The sequence below is a fragment of the Hemiscyllium ocellatum genome, chromosome 2, assembly GCF_020745735.1.
Source record: "Hemiscyllium ocellatum isolate sHemOce1 chromosome 2, sHemOce1.pat.X.cur, whole genome shotgun sequence".
NCBI lineage: Eukaryota > Metazoa > Chordata > Chondrichthyes > Orectolobiformes > Hemiscylliidae > Hemiscyllium > Hemiscyllium ocellatum.
The window spans coordinates 52,202,487-52,225,823 of record NC_083402.1 but is presented as its reverse complement, the minus strand read 5'-3'; the positions used below and the strand labels follow the sequence as shown (position 1 = coordinate 52,225,823).

Sequence of the window (23,337 nt, the reverse complement as noted above, 5' to 3'; positions counted from 1 at the left end):
AGGCCAGCGGCCAGGAAAAACAACAAAAATGTGTCTCCCCGGCCACTGGCCTTGATGAACTCTGCAAGTTTACTTTGTTATTACTACCAAACACCAACATGCCAGAACCCACTGCATGAGCACAATATAAAAGCAGTTTGTATGTATTGATGTTAATTCAAGAGCTAAGGATGTATTTCCAAAAACGTTATTTGAACCTCAGACCTTTTAGAAAAATGAAACATTAAATATAAACAAACAGGTTTTTAATCATATTTATTCTAATTTTAACGTCTATTTGCAATAATGCTCCCAAGATCTCCGCAACAAACTTCTCTTGGTTTCCAAGTTTAATGTTTTTTTCTTATCAAAAGGACATGGAAATTAGGATGGCACCTGCTTGTTGGTTTTACATTTGTGGTGGTGATTAAGGCTCAGAGAACATGTGCAAGGACAGTTATAACAACATGACAAGAGTTCTTTCCTGTCATTTGTGTCCTAACTAAAATGAGTGAATGTAGGTGTCCTCAGCATTCATTGTTGACAAAGACTTCAATGAGAGTAAGTTAAAGTAATATGTGAGAGATTGCATTTTCTACTATGGTTGATTTTGGCACAGAAGTGGAATTTGTTTTTAAAAAATATCCATTTTTAAAGTTTGCATATTGTTTGCACACCAAATGAGACTACTTTGCAATGCACTTCAGTGCATTTCTTTTCCATTATATAAATTCACAATACCTACAACAGCACATTGCATCTTTAATATAATAAAATTTTCCAGGTACTTCACGGGAGTATTCAGACAAAATTTGCCAAAAAGTCACAAAGGAGACAACAAGCTAAATGAGCAACAGCTTTGACAACAAGGTAGGTTGCAAGGAGCATTTTAGATCATGGGAAGAGAGAGATTTATGGAGGAAATTCTAGAGATAAAGTTTTGCTAGCTGAAGTAATGGCCACCAGTGATAGAACTGTTAAAACCAGAGATGCTCACGAAGCCAAGAGTTGGAGCAAGACAAAACAAAACTGCAGCTGCTGGAATCCAAGCTAGACAAACAGGACGCTGAAAGAACACAGTGAGTCAGGCAGCGTTTCGGGTGTAACCCTTCTTCAGGGCACATTTAGGGTAAGACCAGAGCAGATGCCAAAGATAGAGCAGGGATGGTGCCTTGGTGAAATGTGAAAAATAGGGTGAGAGTTTAAAATTATTTTGTCATTATGATTAGGAACCAATGTAGCCAGGTGTTATGAATGTGCCATTCTGATAATGTAGGTTTTTAAGAAAAACTTGTTCAAAGGACATTTTCTGCTTTCAAAGCTATATGTTGGAAATGAAATTCAAAAGCATCTTCATAATGGAGGTTACGGGAGGTCATGTCTGTTACCTTGATCTATTTCAAAGCCTATCTCAGCTTCTACTATTAAAAGGGAGACATTTAGAATTCATCTGGCCCTGGGCAATACAATGGATCCTTTTCAGGTACAAATAATTTGTCTTGCCTCAACAGATATCAGAGTCGGACCCATTCAAGTTGATGGCCTCAGCTAAAGGACAACAGGTGAGTCAGCCCAGACCTGGGCTAATCACCTCTCACAATTGGAAAGATGACATACAGTATGGGACAACACTTTTGCAAGTTGTATCTACCACCCAGTGATTGTTATCCACTGATTCACTCCCCATGGATCCATATACTTAAGAGTTTGACTCCCGATCCTATACCTTTTTCCCCCAGTGTCGCATCTATCTCAGATTGTGCTCTTTTATAGTAAATAAGAGGTGTTTCCATTTTATTTGTTATCTGTGGCAAGTCTGTGCCCCTATGCCTTGAGGATAATAAGGAATGACTACACTTAAAAAGCAATTTTACAACCATGTTCGGTGGCAGAATGTCAAGAAGTAGACTTCATGAAATAACCTTAAAAGTGTGTTTGAAGTGAGGCAGGACAAATAGAAAAGTATACAGGAACCAAATACTGTGCTGTTGACGGCAGGGAGTGTGAAAGTGCCAATACCATAGAACAAAGTCCACCTGTGCAACTATTCAACTACAGAAGTCACCAAAGCTGCTGGATTTGACTTCAAGTGTGAACTGCTTCACTTCAGCAAGATGAAACTCAAGCAATGGGCCCCAATGGTTTACCACAGACACTTACTGGGACTTTCTTTTTCAACGTATCTTTTACTTATCTGTAATTGTTTCAAGCTTAGTGCCTGTAATTTGTTAGAAAATAATTTTACCTCCTCATTCTTAAACAACAATGGCATGTAATAAACCAACTCTTAATCTGCTCAAATAGAAACTGATCTACTTTAGTTTGAAATATACAAATTAAGAAAGAGGCTAAACAAGCTATTTTAACTCACAAGGGGAACCTGGGTTCAAATCCTACCATATAAGATGCTGGAATTTTAGTTCAATATAAATGTGGAATGAAAAATCTATTGATGACCATGGATTCATTGTCAATTGTTGGGGAAAAAAAACCATTTCGTTTTCAGTGTCCTTAGGGTAGGAAACTGCTATTCTTACCTGGTCTGACCTAGTTGTGAGTCCATTCCCACAGCCATGTAACTGACAATTAAATTGTCATCTGGGCAATCTGGAATGTGCAATAAATACTGGTTTACTAGCAATGCTCTCATCCCTTGAATGATTAAAAAAAAAGTTCACTGACTACACTAGGGGTATGCATCCTAATATTGGCACAAGAGATGGTGGGGAAAGTAGAAAGCAAGTTAGGATACAGAATCCCTACAGTGTCAAAATAGGCCATTTGGCCCACCAAGTCCACACAGACCCTCCAAACAGCATCCCACCCAGACCCATCTTAACCTTGTAATCCTGCATTTTCATGGCTAATCCACCTCGCCTCCAATCCATGGACAATATGGGCAATTTAGCATGACCAAACTATGTAACCTGCACAGCTCTGGACTGTGGCAGGAAACCTGAGCACTTGGAGAAACCCACATGGACACAGGGAGAATATACAAACTCCACAAAGATAAACACTCAAGGTTGGAATCGAACCCAGGTCTCTAGTGCTGTGAGGCAGCAGTGCTAACCACTGTGCTGCCCATCAGCAGTTTTGGGTGTCCTCAAGTTTCCAAAGGGTAGTGTGAGAAGCTGGTCAGGAGTCAAGTTTAGAGAAAACAAAGGTGTATATGAGGGTTTCAGTAATAGATGAACTGGGGTGGGAAGGAATGGTGTCAAGTAATTTTTCATTGGTGGAAATATTGATTCTTATTGATGTAATGGGAAGTAGTCAGGTGTCTACAATATCACCTGACTGAACAATATGGGCAGGGGAACAGGAGATAGGTGGTGTGATCAGTGATGTTAAAAACCTGCATATGTGTCATGAAGGACACCTGGAGCAAATTAAAGAAAGAGAAAGAGAGCGAGAGAAAGAAAGAGAGATAGAGAGTTGGGGAAATTTAGAGAGGAATTTCAGAGCTTGATGAATGGTGCAACAGAAGGAATCCTGCCTGTAAATAGTGAGCTATTAGGTGGTTGCAAGTGACATCGGTTGAGAGCATACAGACCTTAAAGAGTCTGTTAGTTATCTCAAGACAAGCCAGGGGTTCAAAAGAGATGTGAATGCCCTTATTTACATATGCATAAAACCTGATGGCTGCTTGATTGAGACATTTCCAAAGCATGCTTCTAGATTATCCTTCCCCAATACAGCAGTTGTCAAATTTCCAATAACAAATGCCTGGACATTTCTTGCCCACCATTTCAGAGACATGGTTTGTAATGTAGGACCATGAAATTGAAGTGAATCAACCCAGGCGTTTTGTGAAAACGATCAGGAAACCTAGGAGATCAGGTCATTTGATCACATAAATCAATATTTTGCATTGGCCTTCACAGTGCAAGACACTATAACCACTCAAATATATCAGATAAGCAGACTAGGAATGGGAAGAAAGGTCTTGTAACAGCATCTGTTACTAGGGAAAATGTACCTGACAAGCTAATGGGACTGAAATCAGATACAGGTAAATCAATCACTACATTCTGATGGTCTACATTTAAGCGCTTTACATGAAGTAGTTCAGAGATAGTGAAGGCATTAGTTAAAATGTTCCAGAACACCCTAGATTCTATAAGGGTTTGAGTGGGTTGACCAACTGCTAATGTAATGTCCCTGTTCAAGAAGGGAGGGGGACAGAACACACAACACTATAGAAGAGTTAGTCTAGCATTTGTTGTTGGAAAAATGCTGGAGTCTATTATTAAGGAAGAAATAGCAGGACATTTAGAAAACTTAATACAGAGTCTATATGGCTTTGTGGAGGGGCAATTATGTTTGACAAATTTGCCAGAGTTCTTTGAAGACATAACAGGCAGAGTTGACAAAGGGGAGCCAGGAGATGTATTGTACTTAGATTTCCATAAGGTATTCAGTAAGATGCTACACAAAGGGGTTATTGCACAGTAATGAGGATCGTGATGGAAAGCAATCCCATCATAGCCAAAGGCCTGATGGGGATCTGTTTACATATATATATATCCAAGAAGGGCTTGGGAGCCGTTTTCCATTTAATTTGAGGAAGTGGATAAACAGATGAAATGGCCGGTTATCACCTAAACATTGTTAATCCAAACAAAGTTGTTAGGTAGAGCTCGTGAAGTATTTGCACTGCTATTACAGTAGTATGTAGAGAGAATAATGAGGTGAAAAAAGCCATCTTACATGCATATGAGATTGCACCAGAAGCCTACAGACAATGTTTTAGGAATCTCAGGAGGGAACCTGGTCAAATGTACATTGAATTTGAAAGGATCAAACAAAATAACTTTTGACAAGTGGCTAAAGGCATTGAAAATTGATCAAACATATGATGGTCTTAGTGAGATGGTACAAAATCTTGTGTTCTCTCCTTACTGCTGGGATTGTGTTTTCCTTTCAACTTGCCTTTGCTAAGGGTGTTTATAGGACGTTGCTCTATTGGAACAGTTAATGAGCGATACTTAAATAATGTATTATTTCAGATACTTTTGGGTCCCACCCAGACCCATCTTGTGTTTTGCGTAAAGCCTAGTAGTTTGAGAAATGCCTTACACTTACCTTTAAATAAGAAAAAAATCAGAGTCTAGTTTATCTCCTTGATATATTCTGAAGCAGTTTGGTCTGGCCCATAACAAATAAACAGGAGCTCACGGTATCAGAATAATGTATTGGATCATACTGAGGATGGTCACACACAGAAGTCAGAGAGTTGGGATTAATGGGCCTTTTTCATGTTGTAAAGATGTAATTAGTTGAGTGCTACAGTCTTACAGCCTCATTTTTTTCACTATCTATATTAATAACAAGGAGAAGGAGGCAGAGATTAATATATTCAAATTTGCAGATAATACAAAAACAGATGCTAGGACCATATTGTGATGAGGACATAAGATATCTACAAGGGATTTAGATAGGTTGAGTGAGTAGAAAAAAAATAGAGTTTAATGTGGGAAAGTCTGAGATCAGGCAATTCAGTAGGAAGAATCGAAAGACATACCATCATTTAAATGGAAAGAGTATCCAAAAATGTGCAGCACATTGGGGATTTGGGTGTTCTTGTGTATGAAACACAAAAGTTTAATGTGCAGGTAGAACAAGTAATTAAGCAAGCAATTGGAATGATGGCCTCAAATGCCTAGGGGTTGGTGTTTAAAAAGTAGGGAAGACTTGTTACAACTGTACAGGGTGTTGGTAAGGCCACACTGGTGTACTGTGTACAGTTATAATCTCCGTATTTAAGAAGGATATAATGGCACTGGAAACAGTTCGAAAGAGATTTATTAGGCTGATTCTTCAGGTGAAAGGGCTGTCTTTTCAAGAAGAGCTAAACAGGTGAGTCCTTTATTCATTTGAATTTAGAAAAAGTAGGAGTTATCTTATTGGAAGATGCTAGACTCTGAGGGGGCTTGACAAGGTAGAAATCACTAGATTAGATTACTTACAGTGTGGAAACAGGCCCTTCGGCCCAACAAGTCCATACTGACCCGCCGAAGCGTAACCCACCCAGACCCATTCCCCCACATTTACCCCTGCCCCTAACACTACAGGTAATTTAGCATGGCCAATTCACCTAACCTGCACATTTCTGGACTGTGGGAGGAAACCGGAGCACCCGGAGGGTGCCCACACAGACATGGGAAGAATGTGCAAACTCCACACAGTCAGTGCTAACCACTGTGCCACCGTGCCGCCCACTGCCACCATGCCACCCACTAGTGGAGGAATCTCAGTCTAAAGGACATAGTTACAAAGTAATGGGACATTCATTTAAAACTGAGGTACAAAAAACTTTTTTTCTCTCACAGGGTAGTGGAATTCCCTATTCCAGAAAGCAGTGGAGGCTAGATCACTTACAATATTTAGTGAAGAGGTTGTTAGGTTTTTGTAACAGCAGGGAGTTGAGGGCTATGAGAAGCTGTCATGAAAGAGGAGTTGAAGGCTGAGGCAGATCAGCCATAATTATTTGGAATAGCAGGCAGGAGTGAGGGCTGAATGGCCTATTCCTGCTCCAATTTGTATATGGCTCAATTTCTAGGTAAGACTGTTTAATTTGCAGTTGTAGAATAGATGTTGAACAGTGGAAGTGAAAGTCACCATAGTCCCAGAAGATCTTTGTCTGTCTTCTCAGACAGTGACAGAACTAACACACCTCAGACAAAGGGCAAGGTTAGAAGGCAGGGATTTAATGTTGACCTGGATTGATGTGGGAATTGAACCCACGCTATTGCTATCACTTTGCTTCACAAAGCAACTGTCCAGTCAACTTAGCTCACCAAACCCAACAACTAAACAGATGATGGTATGCCTGAAAAAGCAGAAAAAAATTGTTATATTTTAATTGCTCTGATGAATATAGCTGTGATCCAGAATATATTAACACCTTCAGAAATTTCATTAATTATGCCAAAGACTTAAGTCAAAGACTAACAAAAAAGAAAATGTTCATTCTTAAAGTTAAAAGTCAAAATGTCTGACAAGAGTTTCTAATGACAATACTTACACTTCAAGTTGATTATTTTTCTTGTTAATGATAGATGTTCTGAAAATATTCTTAATGAAACATTCTCATTGGGGAACTGTCATATATAAAATTTCTGCAAAGGGTGTGCAGGAAGGTATTGATGTATGTGTTTTTGAATATCTTTGAGTATGAAACTCTGGGGGAGGGGTGCAAAGAACATACTGAAAAGTACACTAAGATGTTGGTCTGACGTAGCTCTGCATACTGATGTACAAACGGGAAGGAGGTAATTCTGAACCAAGGACTATAAATAACTATTTGACCTAATTCTAGAAGCAGCAATGCACTCACAAGGTTCCTTCCCATCCTGTCTTATTCCAGGAAGTTATGGTTGAGCAAAACTTTAAATTAAACAACAAAATTTAATTCATGCCTTAAGCTAAGAACTTTTCTGACTCACAGAAACTGATTGAATATGAAAAAGCAAAATCAAGTTATTACATATCGTACATGCTCCAAGAATATTACTTATTTTTGACCAATTCACTCTCATTTCCAAAAATGAAGACGGATCATATCCTGGCAAAATCAAATATGCCTTATAATCAGGAATTATTAAAGGATTTACAATTCATCAAATGATTAATAATGTTTTTGTAACATGTAATACTCACACATCACCATATACAGTGCCATATATTTCTTGCATGGTCCAGTGATAGCCCCCTCTCAGGATAATTACAAGTAGGGCCACAACAAATGCTGGTAAACCCCAACTCAGAATGAAGAAAAGCAGGTATCGCCGATATGTGTGTTCATCATTCATCACAAGCACTTGCCAGAAATTGATAGACTAAAGAAAAGAAAAAGGAATATCTTATAAGTACAGTCATTAACACTGCAAATGCATGCATAATTACAATCTCTAAATTTGTGTTTTATTTTATGAAGTGGCTTCCATTAAAAACCATTGTAGTATTTCTGATTTCAAAACATCAAGTTTGTGCTTTACTACTAGTGTGCAACTGATACAAAAGTGACATTGCTGACTCAGCATTATTTGCATCGCTAATATTGAATTTAATTAAAAATAAAATGCCTGTCTACACAGTATCCTAGGTAGTTGTGGGAAATTACAAGGACTCTGACCGTAATTTTTAATTCCTCCCTGGCCACAGGGGAAGGTCCCAGAGAGCACGATGATAGCTAATGTGGCTCCACACTTCAAGAAGAGAGGTAGGACTAAACCCTGGAATTGCAAACCAGTGAGTCTCACAACAGTAGTAGGGAAACTACTGGAGAAAATTCTGCAGGAGAGTCTAATTCTGCACTTCAGCAGGCAATGTTTGATGTGATCATGAATGGTCAGCGTGTCTTTCTAAAAGCGATGTCATGACTAACAGATTTGATTGAATTTTTAAAGGCAGTGACCAGGTGTGTAGTTGAGGGATGTACCGAGTTGGAAGGTTGGAACTGGGATAAGGCAGGGGGAGGGGAAATTAGAAAAATGGTGAAATCCACGTTTATTTCCTGTGACTGGAGGGTCCCATGGCGGAAGATGAGGCATTCTTCCTCCAGGTGACAGGTAGTTAGGGTGTGGCGATGGAGGAGGTCCAGGACCTGCATGTCCTGGGAGGGGGAGTTGAAGTGTTCAGCCCCGGGACAATGGGTTATCTGGTGCGGGTGTCCCAGACATGTTCTCTGAAATGATCCGCAAGTTGGCGTCCTGTCTCCCCGATGTACAGGAGACTGCATCAGGAGCAACAGATACAGTAAATGACGTGTGGAAGTGCAGGTAAAATTCTGATGGATATGGAAAGCTCCTTTGGGGTCTGAAATGGAGGTGAGGAGGGAGGTGTAGGCAAAGGTTTTGCAAGTCCTGCAGGGGCAGGGGAAGATGCCCGGAGGGGACAGTGGGTTGGTGGAGGGGGCGTGGATATGACAAAAGAGTCGCGGAGGGAATGGTTTTTATGGAAAGCAGATAGGGGTGGGGAGGGAAATATATCTCTGGTGGTTGGATTCGTTTGGTGGAAATGGCGGAGGATGATGCAATGTTTGTGGAGTGGAAGGTGTGGACCATGTGGATTCTATCCTTGTTGCGGTTGGAGGGGTGGGGTTGCGAGGGCAGAGGGTTGATGAGATGCACTGGAGGGTATCTTCGACCATGTGGGAGGGGCAATTGCGATCTTTGAAGAAGGAGGCCATCTGGTGTATTCTGTGGTGGAACTGGCCCCCCCTGGGAGCAGATGTGGTGGAGGCGGAAGAATTGGGAATAGGGGAAAGCGTTTTTACAGGAGGCAGGATGGGAGGAGGTGTAATCCAGGAAGCTGTGGGAGTCAAAGGGCTTGTAGATGTCCGTGTTGAGTCAGTCACTGTTGATGGAGATGGGGGGATGGGGAGGTCCAGGAATGGGAAGGAGTTGTCTGAGATGGTCCAGGTGGACTTAAGGTCGGAGCGGAATGTTTTGTTGAAGTTGATAACTATTTAACCTCCTCCTGGGAACACGAGGTGGTGCCGATACAATCATCAATGTTGTGGAGGAAAAGGTGGGGAATGGTGCCGGTGTAACTGTGGAAGATGGACTGTTCCACGTAACTGACAAAGAGACAGGCATAGCTGGTGCCCATGTAGGTGCCCATTGCTACCCCTTTAGTCTGGAGGAAGTGAGAGGATTCAAAGAAAAATTTATTGAGGGTGAGGACCAGTTCAGCCAAATGAATGAGAGTGTCAGTGGAAGGGTACTGGTGGGTATGTTGGAAGAGGAGCAAACAGAGGGCTTGGAGGCCCTCTTCATGACAGATGGAGGTGTATAGGGACTGGATGTCTATGGTGAAGATGAGACATTGGGGGCCAGGGAAATTATAGTCTTGGAGGAGGTGGAGGGAGTTGGGGGTGTCCTGGACTGTGTGGATAGGATAGTTTCAAGGTATGTAGAGATGAGTTCGGTGAAGCATAATATAGGCAATAATAGTTGAGTTATGTTGCATTTCTGCTCTAGGGCAGGTGAGTGCATCCAAATCTTTCTTTCACATAGGGGAGAGGCTTGTACAACTAGTGATCCCTTGAGAAGTGCCATCAGGACCTCCATGCTGGTGGTGGAGCCACAGACAGTGACCAATCCAGAGGAGATAGGTGCCACACAATGTGTGGTCCTCAAAGGCAAAATGGCAGGACATGCAAAGGTAGACTCTGCATCTTACAGCCGAGGTGGATGAAGGTTACAGTGGCTAGATATTTCAACACATCACTGGCCATCAACCTGTCAATATTGTGTGGATAATGATATTGTCCAAAGGTCCCCACTTTAAAAAATAGCTCATCCACAAGCCATATCTTCTGGCAATAGAGAACTGTGAATAGATCAGTGAACCTGAGAGCTCTTAGTCAAGAATCTACACACAGGAAACAAATTCAAGAAGACCATGAGACACCTGTGCTGGGACTGAGCAATCTTCAGAAAACCGGTTGCTAATCCCAAATAAGAGTTTGGGGATTAGGAGGGGCCAGGTCTACAATTAAGAGCTTATACTTGAAACGGCGACTCTCCTGCTCTCTGGATGCTGCCTGACCAGTTGTGCTTTTCCAGCACCACACCTTTTAATTCTGCTCTCCAGTACCTGCAGTGCTCACTTTCTCCCAGCTCTAAAAATAGGCTGTCCCACTTTCTCCAGGATGGGCAACCATATCCTGTGCGATCACCATCTTCATGGTGTTATGATCCCAACTTGATGGTCATACAGAACAAGTCAGATTCTAGCTTCAGATCTGGCTTGATAGACCACAAGTTTGTTTCATTAATTATTTATCATGATGGTCAGCCACTGAACATTTCCACAAAATAGGTTGCCAATGTATTTGTAACAAAAAAAAACTTATGTTGCGCACAAAAGAAGAAAATAAGAGAATTATTTTACACCATATATACTACGTGAAACTATTTTATTGCAAATATCAGAAACAAAGATTCAATCCATTTATGCTCAGCAATAACCATACAGGCATCAAACCTCATAGAAGGGGCACTGTGTCACCACTCTAAACCGAAAATAAACTAAAGAACTGCGGACGATGCAGACCTTAAACTAACAAAAACAGAAGTTGCTGCAGAAACTAGCAGCATCTGTAGAGAGCAAACAGTTCTATCGTTTCAAGACCAGTGATGCTTCTTCAGAACTGCATTCACCTGATGCTATTAAAGGGTCCTTACTCCAACTGAGTTTGTTCACTCTCGGGAGATGAATCTCAAGTCAGGACAGCTCCTACAGGAACCCAAAGCAATCTGTGGCCGCCACATGCACCCAGTGTGTCAGCTCCATGTCATTTCTAGCTCACACCTGCTTTCCTGTCTCTCTTACTAGATACAAAGTATTTTCCCTTGTCTATAAATTCTGCCTTGGAAACTCTTGCCTTGTCTTTTTTTTCTGAAAGCTGCTTGATTGTTCCATTACTTGTTGCTGCTTACTGTCTGAGTTCCCCCTTAAAGCTGGAACTGGAAACGGTATCTGAGTTTGCTGGAATTCATTATGGGCAACTAAACTGAATTTTGTACTGCTGCCTATGATTTCATATGGTGTGGCAAATCTTTGGATGACCATTGTTATCATGAAGTTAGATAGATGCCTTCATCTTAGCTTTCTAACTGGGTTAACAGGCTCACTTCACCCAAAGTGGGAGAGCAAAATCCATTACGTAGGCTCATGAATAAAGGATCTTGTTCCACTTGAAAATTCAACTCTATTTAGAAGTTTGCTGATGACACCACCATTGTAGATCAGATCTCAAACAACGATGAGACAGAGTACAGAAAGGAGATTGAGTGCTGAGCAGCATGGTGCCAAGACAAAAATTTCTCCATCTGTGTTAGCAAAGTGAAGCAACTGGTCATTGACTTCAGGAAGTGAAGTGGAGAGTATACTCCTGTCTGCATCAATGGTGCTGATGTGGAAATGGTTGAGTGTCAAATTCCTGGGAGTGATCATCACAAAGAGTCTGTCCTGGTCCACTCACATTGACACTATGGTAAAGAAAGGACAACAATGCTTCTACTTCCTCAGGAGGCTAAGGAAATTTGGCATGTCCATAAAGGACCTTATAAGTCAAAGGCTGATCCCACTCTGGTTATAATCGCCCACTCTTCCATTGGGCAGAAGATATAAAAATTTGAAGACATGTATGAATAGATTTAAGAACAGCTTCTTCCTCACTGTTATCAGACTTTTGAATGGACCTCTCAAGTGTTGATTTTGATCTCTCTCTGGACCTTCTCGACAGCTCTAATATTGTACCCTGCACAGCGTTCTGTTATCTTGATGCATCTGTACAGAACGCTTTGCCTGTAAAGCACCTAAGACAACATTTTTCACTGTACCTCAGTACACGTGACAGTAATAAATTGAATCAAATCAAACATTCCATCTTTTTCCACACAATTCCAATGATAGCATCAGATTGCACCAAGCTCTACCCAATTTTCAATCTTCAGCATTAACCCTTTCAGAACCATTACCTTATACAAAACGTCCTTATGCATATCTTGGCAGATATCTCTCTCAAAAGTTTGACATTGTAGAGGAGATCCAACATTGGATCAACTGTACCAGCTCAAGCTTTCATAAAATTTGGCATACAGTCTTTGTCAACTAAAGTCTTAATGTCCAGAAGAGCTGTCATCAACAAACTCTAGACCTGATTTGCACTAGAGAAATTCCAGCATCAACATCTCTGCTCCAAGCTTCTTTTTCAACAGTACGGACTGATTGACAAATGTTCGCCTCATTCTTGAAACCACCATCCACAAGCATTCAAGCAAAATTCCTAGTAAAGAATAAATTGACAAGACACTCTGTCCAGATGGTCAAAATGTGTCCGTCCAGCCTGTTTTCACAACTCTCAAGTGATCAGCATTGCAGGGGAAGACAAAGAAAATGCTACAAAGGCACTCTGGAGATCTCCTTGAAGTGTAGAGCCATTGTCATTAACAAATGGGAGGAGCTTAATATCAAACATTTAAACTGTTTACAACTTGTCCGCTTAGCTGCTTTAAGTTGAAATGCCTTAGTGATGAGGCGCAGTGATGGCAGAACAGGTGAGAAAAAGCAGCAAATTCTGCACATTGGATCCCACCACCCCATGGAACGCCCTAAACCATGTACCCTAAGGTATGTACGTGGTGGCATAATGTTAAGAAGATTGGACTAGTAACTCAAAGAACTGAGATCATGCTCTGAGACACAAGTTCATATCCCATCATGACAAACAAAACTTTTTCTGAGTGACAGTGATCAACAACCATAATCGACTATTGTTTAAACATAATTATATCACTAATATGCGGCATGGAAGGATATCTGTCATTCTGACCTGGTCTGGCCTATATGTGATTCCACAAGCCTGACCACCCTGGCTGACTCAGCATGCTTAGCATGATCCTGCCCCACTGAACTCATTTCTACCCACCTCTACACTGTCCTATCCCCCCTAGTCCAGGAATTCCCCACATACGTTGGAGACACCACCCACATCCTCCACCTCCTCCAAGACTTCCGTTTCCCCGGCCCCCAACGCCTCATCTTCACCATGGATATCCAATCCCTCTACACCTTCATCCGCCATGACCAGACCTCCAAGCCCTCCGTTTTTTCCTCTCCCGACATCCACAACAGTACCCTTCCACCGACACTCTCATTCGTTTGGCCAAACTGGTCCTCACCCTTAACAATTTCTTCTTCTAATCCTCCCACTTCCGCCAGACCAAAGGGGTAGCCAAGGGCACACATATGGGCCCCAGCTATGCCTATCTCTTTGTTGGCTATGCAGAACAGTTGATCTTCCGTAATTACACCGGCACCACTCCCCACCTCTTCCTCCGCTACATTGATGACTGCATTGGCGCCACCTCGTGCTCCACGAGGAGGTTGAGCAATTCATCAACTTCACCAACACATTCCACCCTGACCTTAAATTTACCTGGACCATCTCTGACACCTCCTTCCCCTTCCTGGACCTCTCCATCTCCATTAATGACGACCGACGTGGCACAGACATTTTCTACAAAAGCACCGACTCCCACAGCTACCTGGATCACACCTCTTCCCACCCTAACTCTTGCAAAAATGTCATTCCGTATTCCTAATTACTTCGCCTCCGCCATATCTGCCCCCAGGAGGACCAATTCCACCACAGAATACACCAGATGGCCTCCTTCTTTAGAGACTGCAATTTCCCTTCCCATGTGGTTAAAGATGTTCTCCAACGCATCTCGTCCACACCCCGCACCTCCGCCCTCAGACTCCACCCCTCCAACCGTAACAAGGACAGAACACCCCTGGTGCTCACCTTCCACCCTACCAACCTTCATATAAACCAAATTATCCGCCGACATTTCCGCCACCTCCAAAAAGACCCACCACCAGGGATATATTTCCCTCTCCACCCCTTTCCGCCTTCCACAAAGACTGTTCCCTCCGTGACTACCTGGTCAGATCCACGCCCCCCTACAACCCACCCTCCCATCCTGGCACCTTCTCTTGCCACCACAGGAATTGTAAAACCTGCGCCCACACCTCCTCCCTCACCTCCATCCAAGGTCCTAAAGGAGCCTTCCATATCCATCAAACTTTTACCTGCACATTCACGAATACCATTTATTGTATCCGTTGCTCCCGATGCGGTCTCCTCTACATTGGGGAGACTGGACACCTCCTAGCAGAGCGCTTTAGGGAACATCTCCGGGACACCCACACCAATCAACCGCACCGCCCTGTGGCCCAACATTTCAACTCCCCCTCCCACTCTGCCGAGGACATGGAGGTCCTGGGCCTCCTTCACCGCTGGTCCCTCACCACCAGACGCCTGGAGGAAGAATGCCTCATCTTCCGCCTCAGAACACTTCAACCCCAGAGCATCAATGTGGACTTCAACAGTTTCCTCATTTCCCCTTCCCCCACCTCACCCCAGTTCCAAACTTCCAGCTCAGCACTGTCCCCATGACTTGTCCTACCTGCCTATCTTCTTTTCCATCTATCCACTCCACCCTCCTCCCTGACCTAAAAGCCTTCATCCCCTCCCCCATTCACTTATTGTACTCTATGCTACTTTCTCCCCACCCCCACCCTCCTCTAGTTTATCTCTCCACCCTTCAGGCTCTCTGCCTTTATTCCTGATGAAGGGCTTTTGCCCGAAATATCGATTTTACTGCTCCCTAGATGCTGTCTGAACTGCCGTGTTCTTCCAGCACCACTAATCCAGAATCTGGTTTCCAGCAACTGCAGTCATTGTTTTTACCTATATGTGATTCTAGACCTATAACAAAGTGATTGAGTCCTAACTGTCCTTAAACAATCCAATAAGCCATTTAATTGAAAGGTAGTTAAGGATCGGCAACAAATTCTGGCCCTGCCAGTAATGTCAGCAAGGTAAGAATGGCCTGTTCAGTCACATGAAGAAACTTGCAACCCAAGTCATCCTCACATTGAAAGAAACTTGATGATGTATCCAATTCCAAGCTTCATAATACTAATCAAATGTACACCATTGAAAATAATGTCCATGTTTTGCTTCATGTATATTTCTGGAGTCCAATAGACAATGAATTCTAATCAATCAAATTTACAGCATGTATTTTTCTAGCTACAGGATTGATGGTTTTAATTCCTTTGATGTCTGGATAAGAAAGCAATGAGGATGCAATGATCAAACTACCCTTTCAATCATTGTTTGGCTTCTCTAGTGATCCTGGCAATTCTAATTTTTCAATGTGCCTTCATGAATTAACCATTGACATGCTTCTGTCATAATACTAATGTGAAAAAAATGTTGAAAAGTACTCAATAAACATGGAGATCTGAAAATATCTTGATGATTACACCAGTCTCCCATAGCAAGACTGACTAACCTCTATAGAATGAAACATTTAAATGGCTCTTGGAAGTGATGGGCTGGGGTGGAACTCACTTCCCAACTGGACTGTCGTGCAGAACATCAGTGGATACCAGTATGCTGAATGAGTAGGGATGTACTAACCTTCATAAGGAAGCATGTTGGCATTCCTGGCCAGTTAAGAAGTCTGAACCATCAAAGGGAAATATTTTTCCTTATACCTTATTGAGTGGTTCATTTGCTTATGTGCCTGAAGGGAATGAGACTGCCTGTAGGGAAAGGGGCTCAGGTAACAGGCATAGCAGCAGACTTGGAACTAGCCTCTCACTTGAATGTCTCCAGGAAAGTTCTCTAAGATGGGCACCTAGAACTATTACTATCCCTCAGTTCCAAACTGCAGATGATCTGTTTTTAAAGAGATCAAGGTTCTGCCACTTATTTTGAAAAGAAAATGTGTTTATATACATGGGTCTGAAAGTATCTGAAATGATTGATACTTGATTAAGGGCAGTAAGCACCACCCACTGTGATGATATCATGAGGACAGAGCAAAGGAGCTAGTCGGTGGTGGATCTGAGATTAAGTTGTTCCTTACGATATGTGTAGGACTGTCAGTCATACTCATACGATCTGTAAATAGATGCAACAATGCAATAAGCTTGTTAACTCAACAAAACTATTCTAGTTAGATCAGAAAGGAGGCTATCCAAATTCACATTTCAGGCTTGAAGGAACACACATTTTTAACCAACATTCATTTATTTTGAATGGAGCATGCCATGATATAATTATAATTAAAGTATATATTTGTCTTACTGTACATGAGTACTAGATGACTAAAGTGACATGTGGCTTTTGTGGAGGTGGTATTAAAAAGACTGTAATCTAAACTGTAGGACTGGAGGTGGGAATGAACCAAAGAAATCTGACTTTTTGCACCTTTCTTTAGATTTGTTACTTTGTCAGTGCACACATATCAGCAGATCAGGGGGTCAGGTGCCTTTGCTTACTCCCTTCCAATTTTCTATCTTCTCTATTACCTGAAAGATTGCATTGACAACAGCTCAGTGCCTCATGCTGAAAGGCAGGAAGTGGTCTTATTCAGTTTGAGATTGATTACAGCTAAATTCAAGAGTACTCAGAATCAAAGCCAAAATACAAGCCTCTGTAGTTACAGTGTGCCCAATTAAAACATCCATATGATCCTAAATTTACAAAATGGAGTTTTACTTGTAAAGTGAATCTGAACTTGAATAATACCATTCTGTGCAAATAAAGCAGTGGTGATGTGTAGGACATGAGGCAGTGGCAGTGGCATCGACATCGTCAGTGTGGCGTTGATGAAGTGGGCCCAGGAGTTAGAGATGGTGTTGGACAATGGTCGATTGGTGGGTCTGGCACAGATGGCACTGGGGAGCCTGGTTCATGATTCATGGAAACAAGAGTGATCTAGACATTTCTTTTCCTTTTGTTTGTTTCTTTAATTTCTGTTTTGGTATATTACTCCAACAGTTGTATTCTAAGATGGTGCCAGAGAGTGGTGACTCTTTACAATTTGCGCTGTACTCCTGTATTCATGTGACAATAAAGTCTAATCTAATCTAAATGCCCTGCACTGAATGGAAGGTTGTGCAATTAGCCTGTCCATTTCAAGCCTGCAAAAGGGAGCACATTGAAAGAGTTAGCTACGTATTTACTTTATTGACTTTCTGCTTTTTTCTAGGTAAAAGAATAAGACAGGGATTATCTTCACTCGGCTTGAGTTACAGTGGGGCACGATTCCTGCTCATTTCCTCAGTTTCTGCTGAACTCTGAACAATTTCCATTAGTTGGCATTTATTATTCATGTACTGTGTTCTCTTACTGGGAATTACAATTTCAGGGGGAACAAGATGCTAATAAGGCCCTGTGTGAAGTGCCATTAGCCAGAATGACCATTGCTGCAGCACTGAGAGAGGTGAAGGCAGTTTTAAAGGGGCCAAAATGCCTTAAAGTTGGAACATCTGCAGCCTTACAAGTCTTACAGAAGAGGCACACTGGAGTCAGGGAAGCTGCTACCATATCACATCCTCTATGGTAACACCAGAAGGCATTCACCACCATTTTCTGTGTCTACTACCAATTCTCTACGAACAACCTTAGTTGGGACTGTAAACACAGGTGGGTTCAAAGGAAATTTAGCAGCATCCACAATCCCACCACCTACCCAAGCAATCACTGCTCACTCCCATGGGCAGTGAAGGATCCGTCAGCACAATTACAGCAGGGGTCGATGGAGGAAAATCCCTGGTTGCACTGCTCAAGCACGTGAAGGCTTCAATACTTGTATTTACAGTCGGACATTGAGGAGTGACCTTATAGAGGTTTAGAAAATCATGAGGGGCATGGATAGGATAAATAGACAATGTCTTTTCCTGAAATGGGGGAGTCCAGAACAAGAGGGCATAGGTTTAGGGTAAGGGTGAAAGATATAGAAGGGACCTAAGGGGCAACTTTTTCACACAGAGGATAGTGCATGTATGGAATGAGCTGCCAGAGGCTGGTACAATTGCAACATTTAAAAGGCATCTGAATAGGTATATGAATAGGAAGGGTTTGAAGGGATTTGGGTCAAGTGCTCACTAGATGGGACTAGATTAGGTTAGGCATGGACCAGTTAGACCGAACGTTCTGTTTCCATGCTATACATCTCTATTACTCCATGTACTATGAATGGGGGTAAATGTTTTAGAGGGGCGGCAGTTTTAGATTATAGACACCCATCCTAAAACTCAAACCAGTTTTAAAATTAAATTAATTCAAAATTAAATAGAAGCATGGTGTATTCTATTTGTTTCATTCATATTTTTGAGAATTTATGTTGAAGCAAACATAATATCTCTTGATTTACCAACCTGGAACACTGCACAACAACTCAATTTGAAAGTGTAGTAAAAGTGACAAATTTGGCCATCTCTTTCATGTTTTTCTTGAGAGATGACATGATTCATTTAAATACTATACTGCAGAATAATTTGAAACGCAGCTTAAAATTCAGTTTAATGGTAGTAAAAATAACAAATTATCTTGGATGAGCTGTAATTTCCCCCAGTGAAACACTGAGAAGATCAAAGCTATTACCATCAGTGCTGCCACAGCGTAGATTGATCACGGACCCCATTCCCACTGTTTCAGGCCAAATCCAGCTGTTCACTTCCTGTTCAACTCTGTGCTGAAATTCCCAATGTCAGGTGCCCTTTATTATAAAGCTTTCATCTCCACAATATTACTGCTGCTTTTAAGTTCCCCCAAGTCTCTGTCAGCTCAATTATTTCAATAAATTCCTGGTCACCAATCTGTCCTCTCCAAAAACTGCAGCACATCCACATTGTTACTGCATATATCCTTTCTCAGGTCATCCTACTGATCCATCACGCAATGCTTGCTGACCCACGTTAACTCCTGGGACAGATTGTTGACACACAGACAGGAAACGACAGCTGGATATGTTTTCAGGTCAGAAACCTACTTCCAGTGGCAAGCAGATGGAAGTTCAAATTTTTACAGGGGGAATGGGGGGAGGTTAGCCTTTCATTGTTATGGAGATGAGTTTCCTGTTCACTTATAGCAAGACAAAGTGGAAATTAGATGAGGGTCAGATGGAATTGGGTCCTGCTTGAGACTCCCTGAGGAACGTTCATTGGGGCAGCCTGGTGTCCTGAAAGAGAAATCTCTGGTTTGTGCCAAAGCACTGGAGGGAGTTTCGATGAGTCAGGGAAGCCAAAGGTTGCCCAAAATCTTAATGCTTGCTGCACCAATCCTTCTGGGGGCGATAGATGGCCATCCATTTTGATCTTCATTACATTCAAAGAGTTCTACAGCATAGTAAAAGATCCTTCGATATACTGTGAATGCGCCAATTATAAACAATCACCTCAGTAGAGTTAATGATGGAGGTAGAGTGGACAGGTTTTGGGCAGTTAGGAGGTGAGTTACCTTCTGTCATATTCCTAGCCTCTGACCAACTATTGCACCCACTGTGTTTATATAGGTCGTCCAGATGACATTTTGGTCAATGGTAACTCCCAAGATATTGGTAGTGGGGTAATGATGGTGATAGTAATGCCATTAAATGTCTCTTATTGGAGATGGCCATTGCTGACTATTAATATGGTGTGACAGATACTTGTCAGTCCAAGCCTGGATATTGTCCAGGTCTTGTATAGGAAAGATGTTGTTAAACTTGAGATGGTACAGAAATGACTTAAAAGGATGTTGTTGGGATTGGACAGTTTAAGTAATAAGGAGAGGGAGAAGGGGAATAAGCTGGGGCTTGTTTCCCTGGAGTGTTAGAGGCTGAGGGGTGACCTTAAAGAGGCTCATAAAATCACAAGGGGTGTGCATAGGGTGAACAGTCAATGCCTTTTTCCTCGGGTGGGGGAACCAAAACTAGAGGGTGCAGGCTCATGGTGTGAGGGGTTAAGGTTTTAAAAAGGATCTGAGGGAGGGGTAATATTTTCACGTGGAGGTGGTGCATGTATGGAACAAGTTGCAACAGGAAGTGGTGGAGGTGTGTAGAATTACAACATTTAAAAAGCATCAGTATGGGTGTATGAATAGGAAAGGTTTAAACGGGTGTGGAGCAAATGCTGAAAAATAGGACCCGGTCAGATTAGGATGTCTGAGAGAAATTAACCTTCACAGAAAGGTGACACCTGAGCAGGAGGACAGCATAGGAGGGGAAAGAGGGACAGAAAGGCAGGAAAGGTCAAACCCTCCACACAGGATCTAACAACAAAGATCGAGATGCATCCGAGGTAATCGAAAGCAGCAAGTCACAGACATCTATGAAATTATCCCTGAAAACCTTGCACTTCACTTCTCTGTCCACTGTATCTTGGCATTGGCTATCAAAGTCAGCATGGATGAGTTGGATCACAGGGTCTGTTTCTGTGCTATATGTCTCAATGACTATTTGAAAATGGACTGTTTCAGTCTGAGGATGCGTGAATGGTGCTGAATATTGTGCAATCATCATTGAACATCCCCACTTCTGACCTTATGATGGAGCAATGGTAATAGAAGAAGCAGGTTAAGATAGTTGGGCCTTCACACCATCCTGAAGAACTCCTGCTGAGATATCTGAGAGCTGAGATGACTAACCTCCAACAACCACAACCGTCTTCCAATGTGGCAGGTATGATTCCCACTAATGGAGAGATTGCCCCCTGAGTCCCATTGATTCCAGTTTTGTTGGAGCTCCTGGTACATCCTTCGACAAACATAAACTTTATGTCACTCTCGCCTCACCTTTGGAATTCAGCTCTTTTGTCCATGTTAGAACCAAGGCCAATAATGAGGTCAGGAGCTGAATGGTCCAGCAGAAATGAAACCTGGCAACACTGAGAAGGCTATTGTTGAGTAGGTGCTGCTTGGTAGCACTGTCATGACACCTTCTATTACTTTATTGACGATCAAGAGTCAACTGATAGGGCAGTAATTGACTGGGTTGGATTTTTGTATACAGGACATATTGGGGTAATTTTGCACATCGATGCTAGTGTTGTAGCTGTACTAGAACAGCTTGTTTAGGTGTTCACCAACTTCTGCAGCACAAGTCTTCAGTTGCCAGGGTTGGAGGGTTTGGGCTATAGGGACAGGCTGAATAGGCTGAGGCTGTTTTTCCTGGAGCAATGGTGGCTGAGGGGTGTCCTTACAGAGGTTTATAATATCATATGGGGCATGGACAGGGTAAATAGACAAGGTCTCTGCCCTGGATTGGGGGAGTCCAGAACTCGAGAGCATAGGTTTAGGATGAGAAGAGAGAGATTTAAAAGGGACCTAAGGGGCAATTTTTTTACGCTAGGGGGGCATGTATGGAATGAGCTGCCAGAGGAAGTGGTGGAGGCTGGCATAATTTCAACATTTAAAAGGCATCTGGATGGGTATATGAATAGGAGGGTTTGGAGGGATATGGGCCAGGTGCTGGCAAATAGGCCTAGATTCATTTAGGATGTCTGGTTGGCATGAATAAGTTGAATGAAGGGTCTGTTTCCTTACTGTACATCTCTATGACTCTATTATTGCTGGAATGTTGTCAGATTCCTGAATCCTTTGTAGTATCGCGTGACTCCAAACATTTCTTGATGCATCAAGTTTTAATTGTTCACCACCATTCATGATTGGATGTTCCAGGATTGCAGAGCTTAGATCTGATCAGTTGTTGTAGAATCACTTAGCTGTCTATTACTTACTGCTTATGTTGTTTGACATGCAAATATGTTCGGTCCTGTTTTGTAGGTTAATTCAGTTGACACCCCATTTTTAGGTATGTCTGATGCAGCTTCTGACATGCCCTCCTGTACTCTTCAATGAAACATAGTTCATCCCCTGACTACTGGCAATAGTCAAGTGGGGGATATGCCAAGCCATGAGAATGTACATTGTGCTGGTGAATGATTCTGCTGCTGTTGTTCTTTCCTCTTATTGTTTCCCTAATCAACTGTTGCAGTCGAGCAGCAATGTCCTCTCGGACTTGACCAGAGTTGTTGTTGAGCCACTCTTTGTGGTGGACGTTGAAATCCCCTCCCACAGTAACTTTTGCACCCTTGCCATGCTCAGTGCTACCACCAAGTTTTGTTCCCTATGAAGAAGCACTGAATCATTAGCTGAGGGAGGATGGTACAATTTCTCCTTGCCCATGTTTGGTTTGATGCCATGTGACTTCATGGTGCCCAGAGTCAATGTTGAGGGCTCCTGGGGCAACTCCCTCCCCATTTTATACTACTATGCCACCATGTCAGCTGGGCCTGTCCTACTGGTATGACAGAACATATCTAGGTGGTAATGGTGGTTTCTGGGGCATTATCTATAAAGTATGATTCCAGGAGTATGGCTATATCAGGCTACTGTTTGTCTAGTCTGTGAGACAGCTCTCCCAATTTTATTACTGGCCCACCATTTTTAGTAAGGAGAATATTCCAGCATCAACAGGGCTGCTTTTGCTATTGTCACTTCTGATGCCTAAATCAATGCCAGGTGGTCTGTCCCATTTTATTTTTTGAGATTTTCTGGTGATTGATACAACTGACTGGGATTGCTGTCTGGCCACCCTACACACCAACACTCTGCCAGTTTCAACGTCTTCAAAATGACACACTGGCCAGTGGAGGTAATTTCATGTCCTCGCTACTTGCCTCCACTCTCAGCCATGGGGTCATGCAAAAATTCAGCACTTGGGCTATCAACAGACAAATTCAATGTTCTTCAGATTTAATTTTCATCAGGACCTTATTGCATGACATTTCTGTAAAGTCCTGACTACTTCACCATATTCCTTATTCACCTGATTCTGGCCTCTTGTTTATCCACTCTAATTCTTTCACCCCATCAGTGGTAGTCATGCCTTCAATCACCTACAGCTGAAACTTCTTCCTTAAACCCATCTATTTCCCTCCATCACTTTAAAAGCTTCCTTAACATGCACACGCTGCTGGGTTCAGTGGAGTCAGTAG

At 42.3% G+C, this 23,337-nt stretch overlaps 1 protein-coding gene across 1 annotated transcript in view; it reads right to left on the bottom strand.

Annotated features, from left to right (window-relative positions):
• adgrv1 (adhesion G protein-coupled receptor V1) overlaps positions 1–23,337 on the bottom strand; it is a 566,067-nt gene that overhangs the window by 124,339 nt on the left and 418,391 nt on the right. Inside the window, 1 exon segment of the mRNA XM_060841343.1 lies at positions 7,642–7,820. Coding sequence (XP_060697326.1) covers positions 7,642–7,820 — 179 coding nt within the window.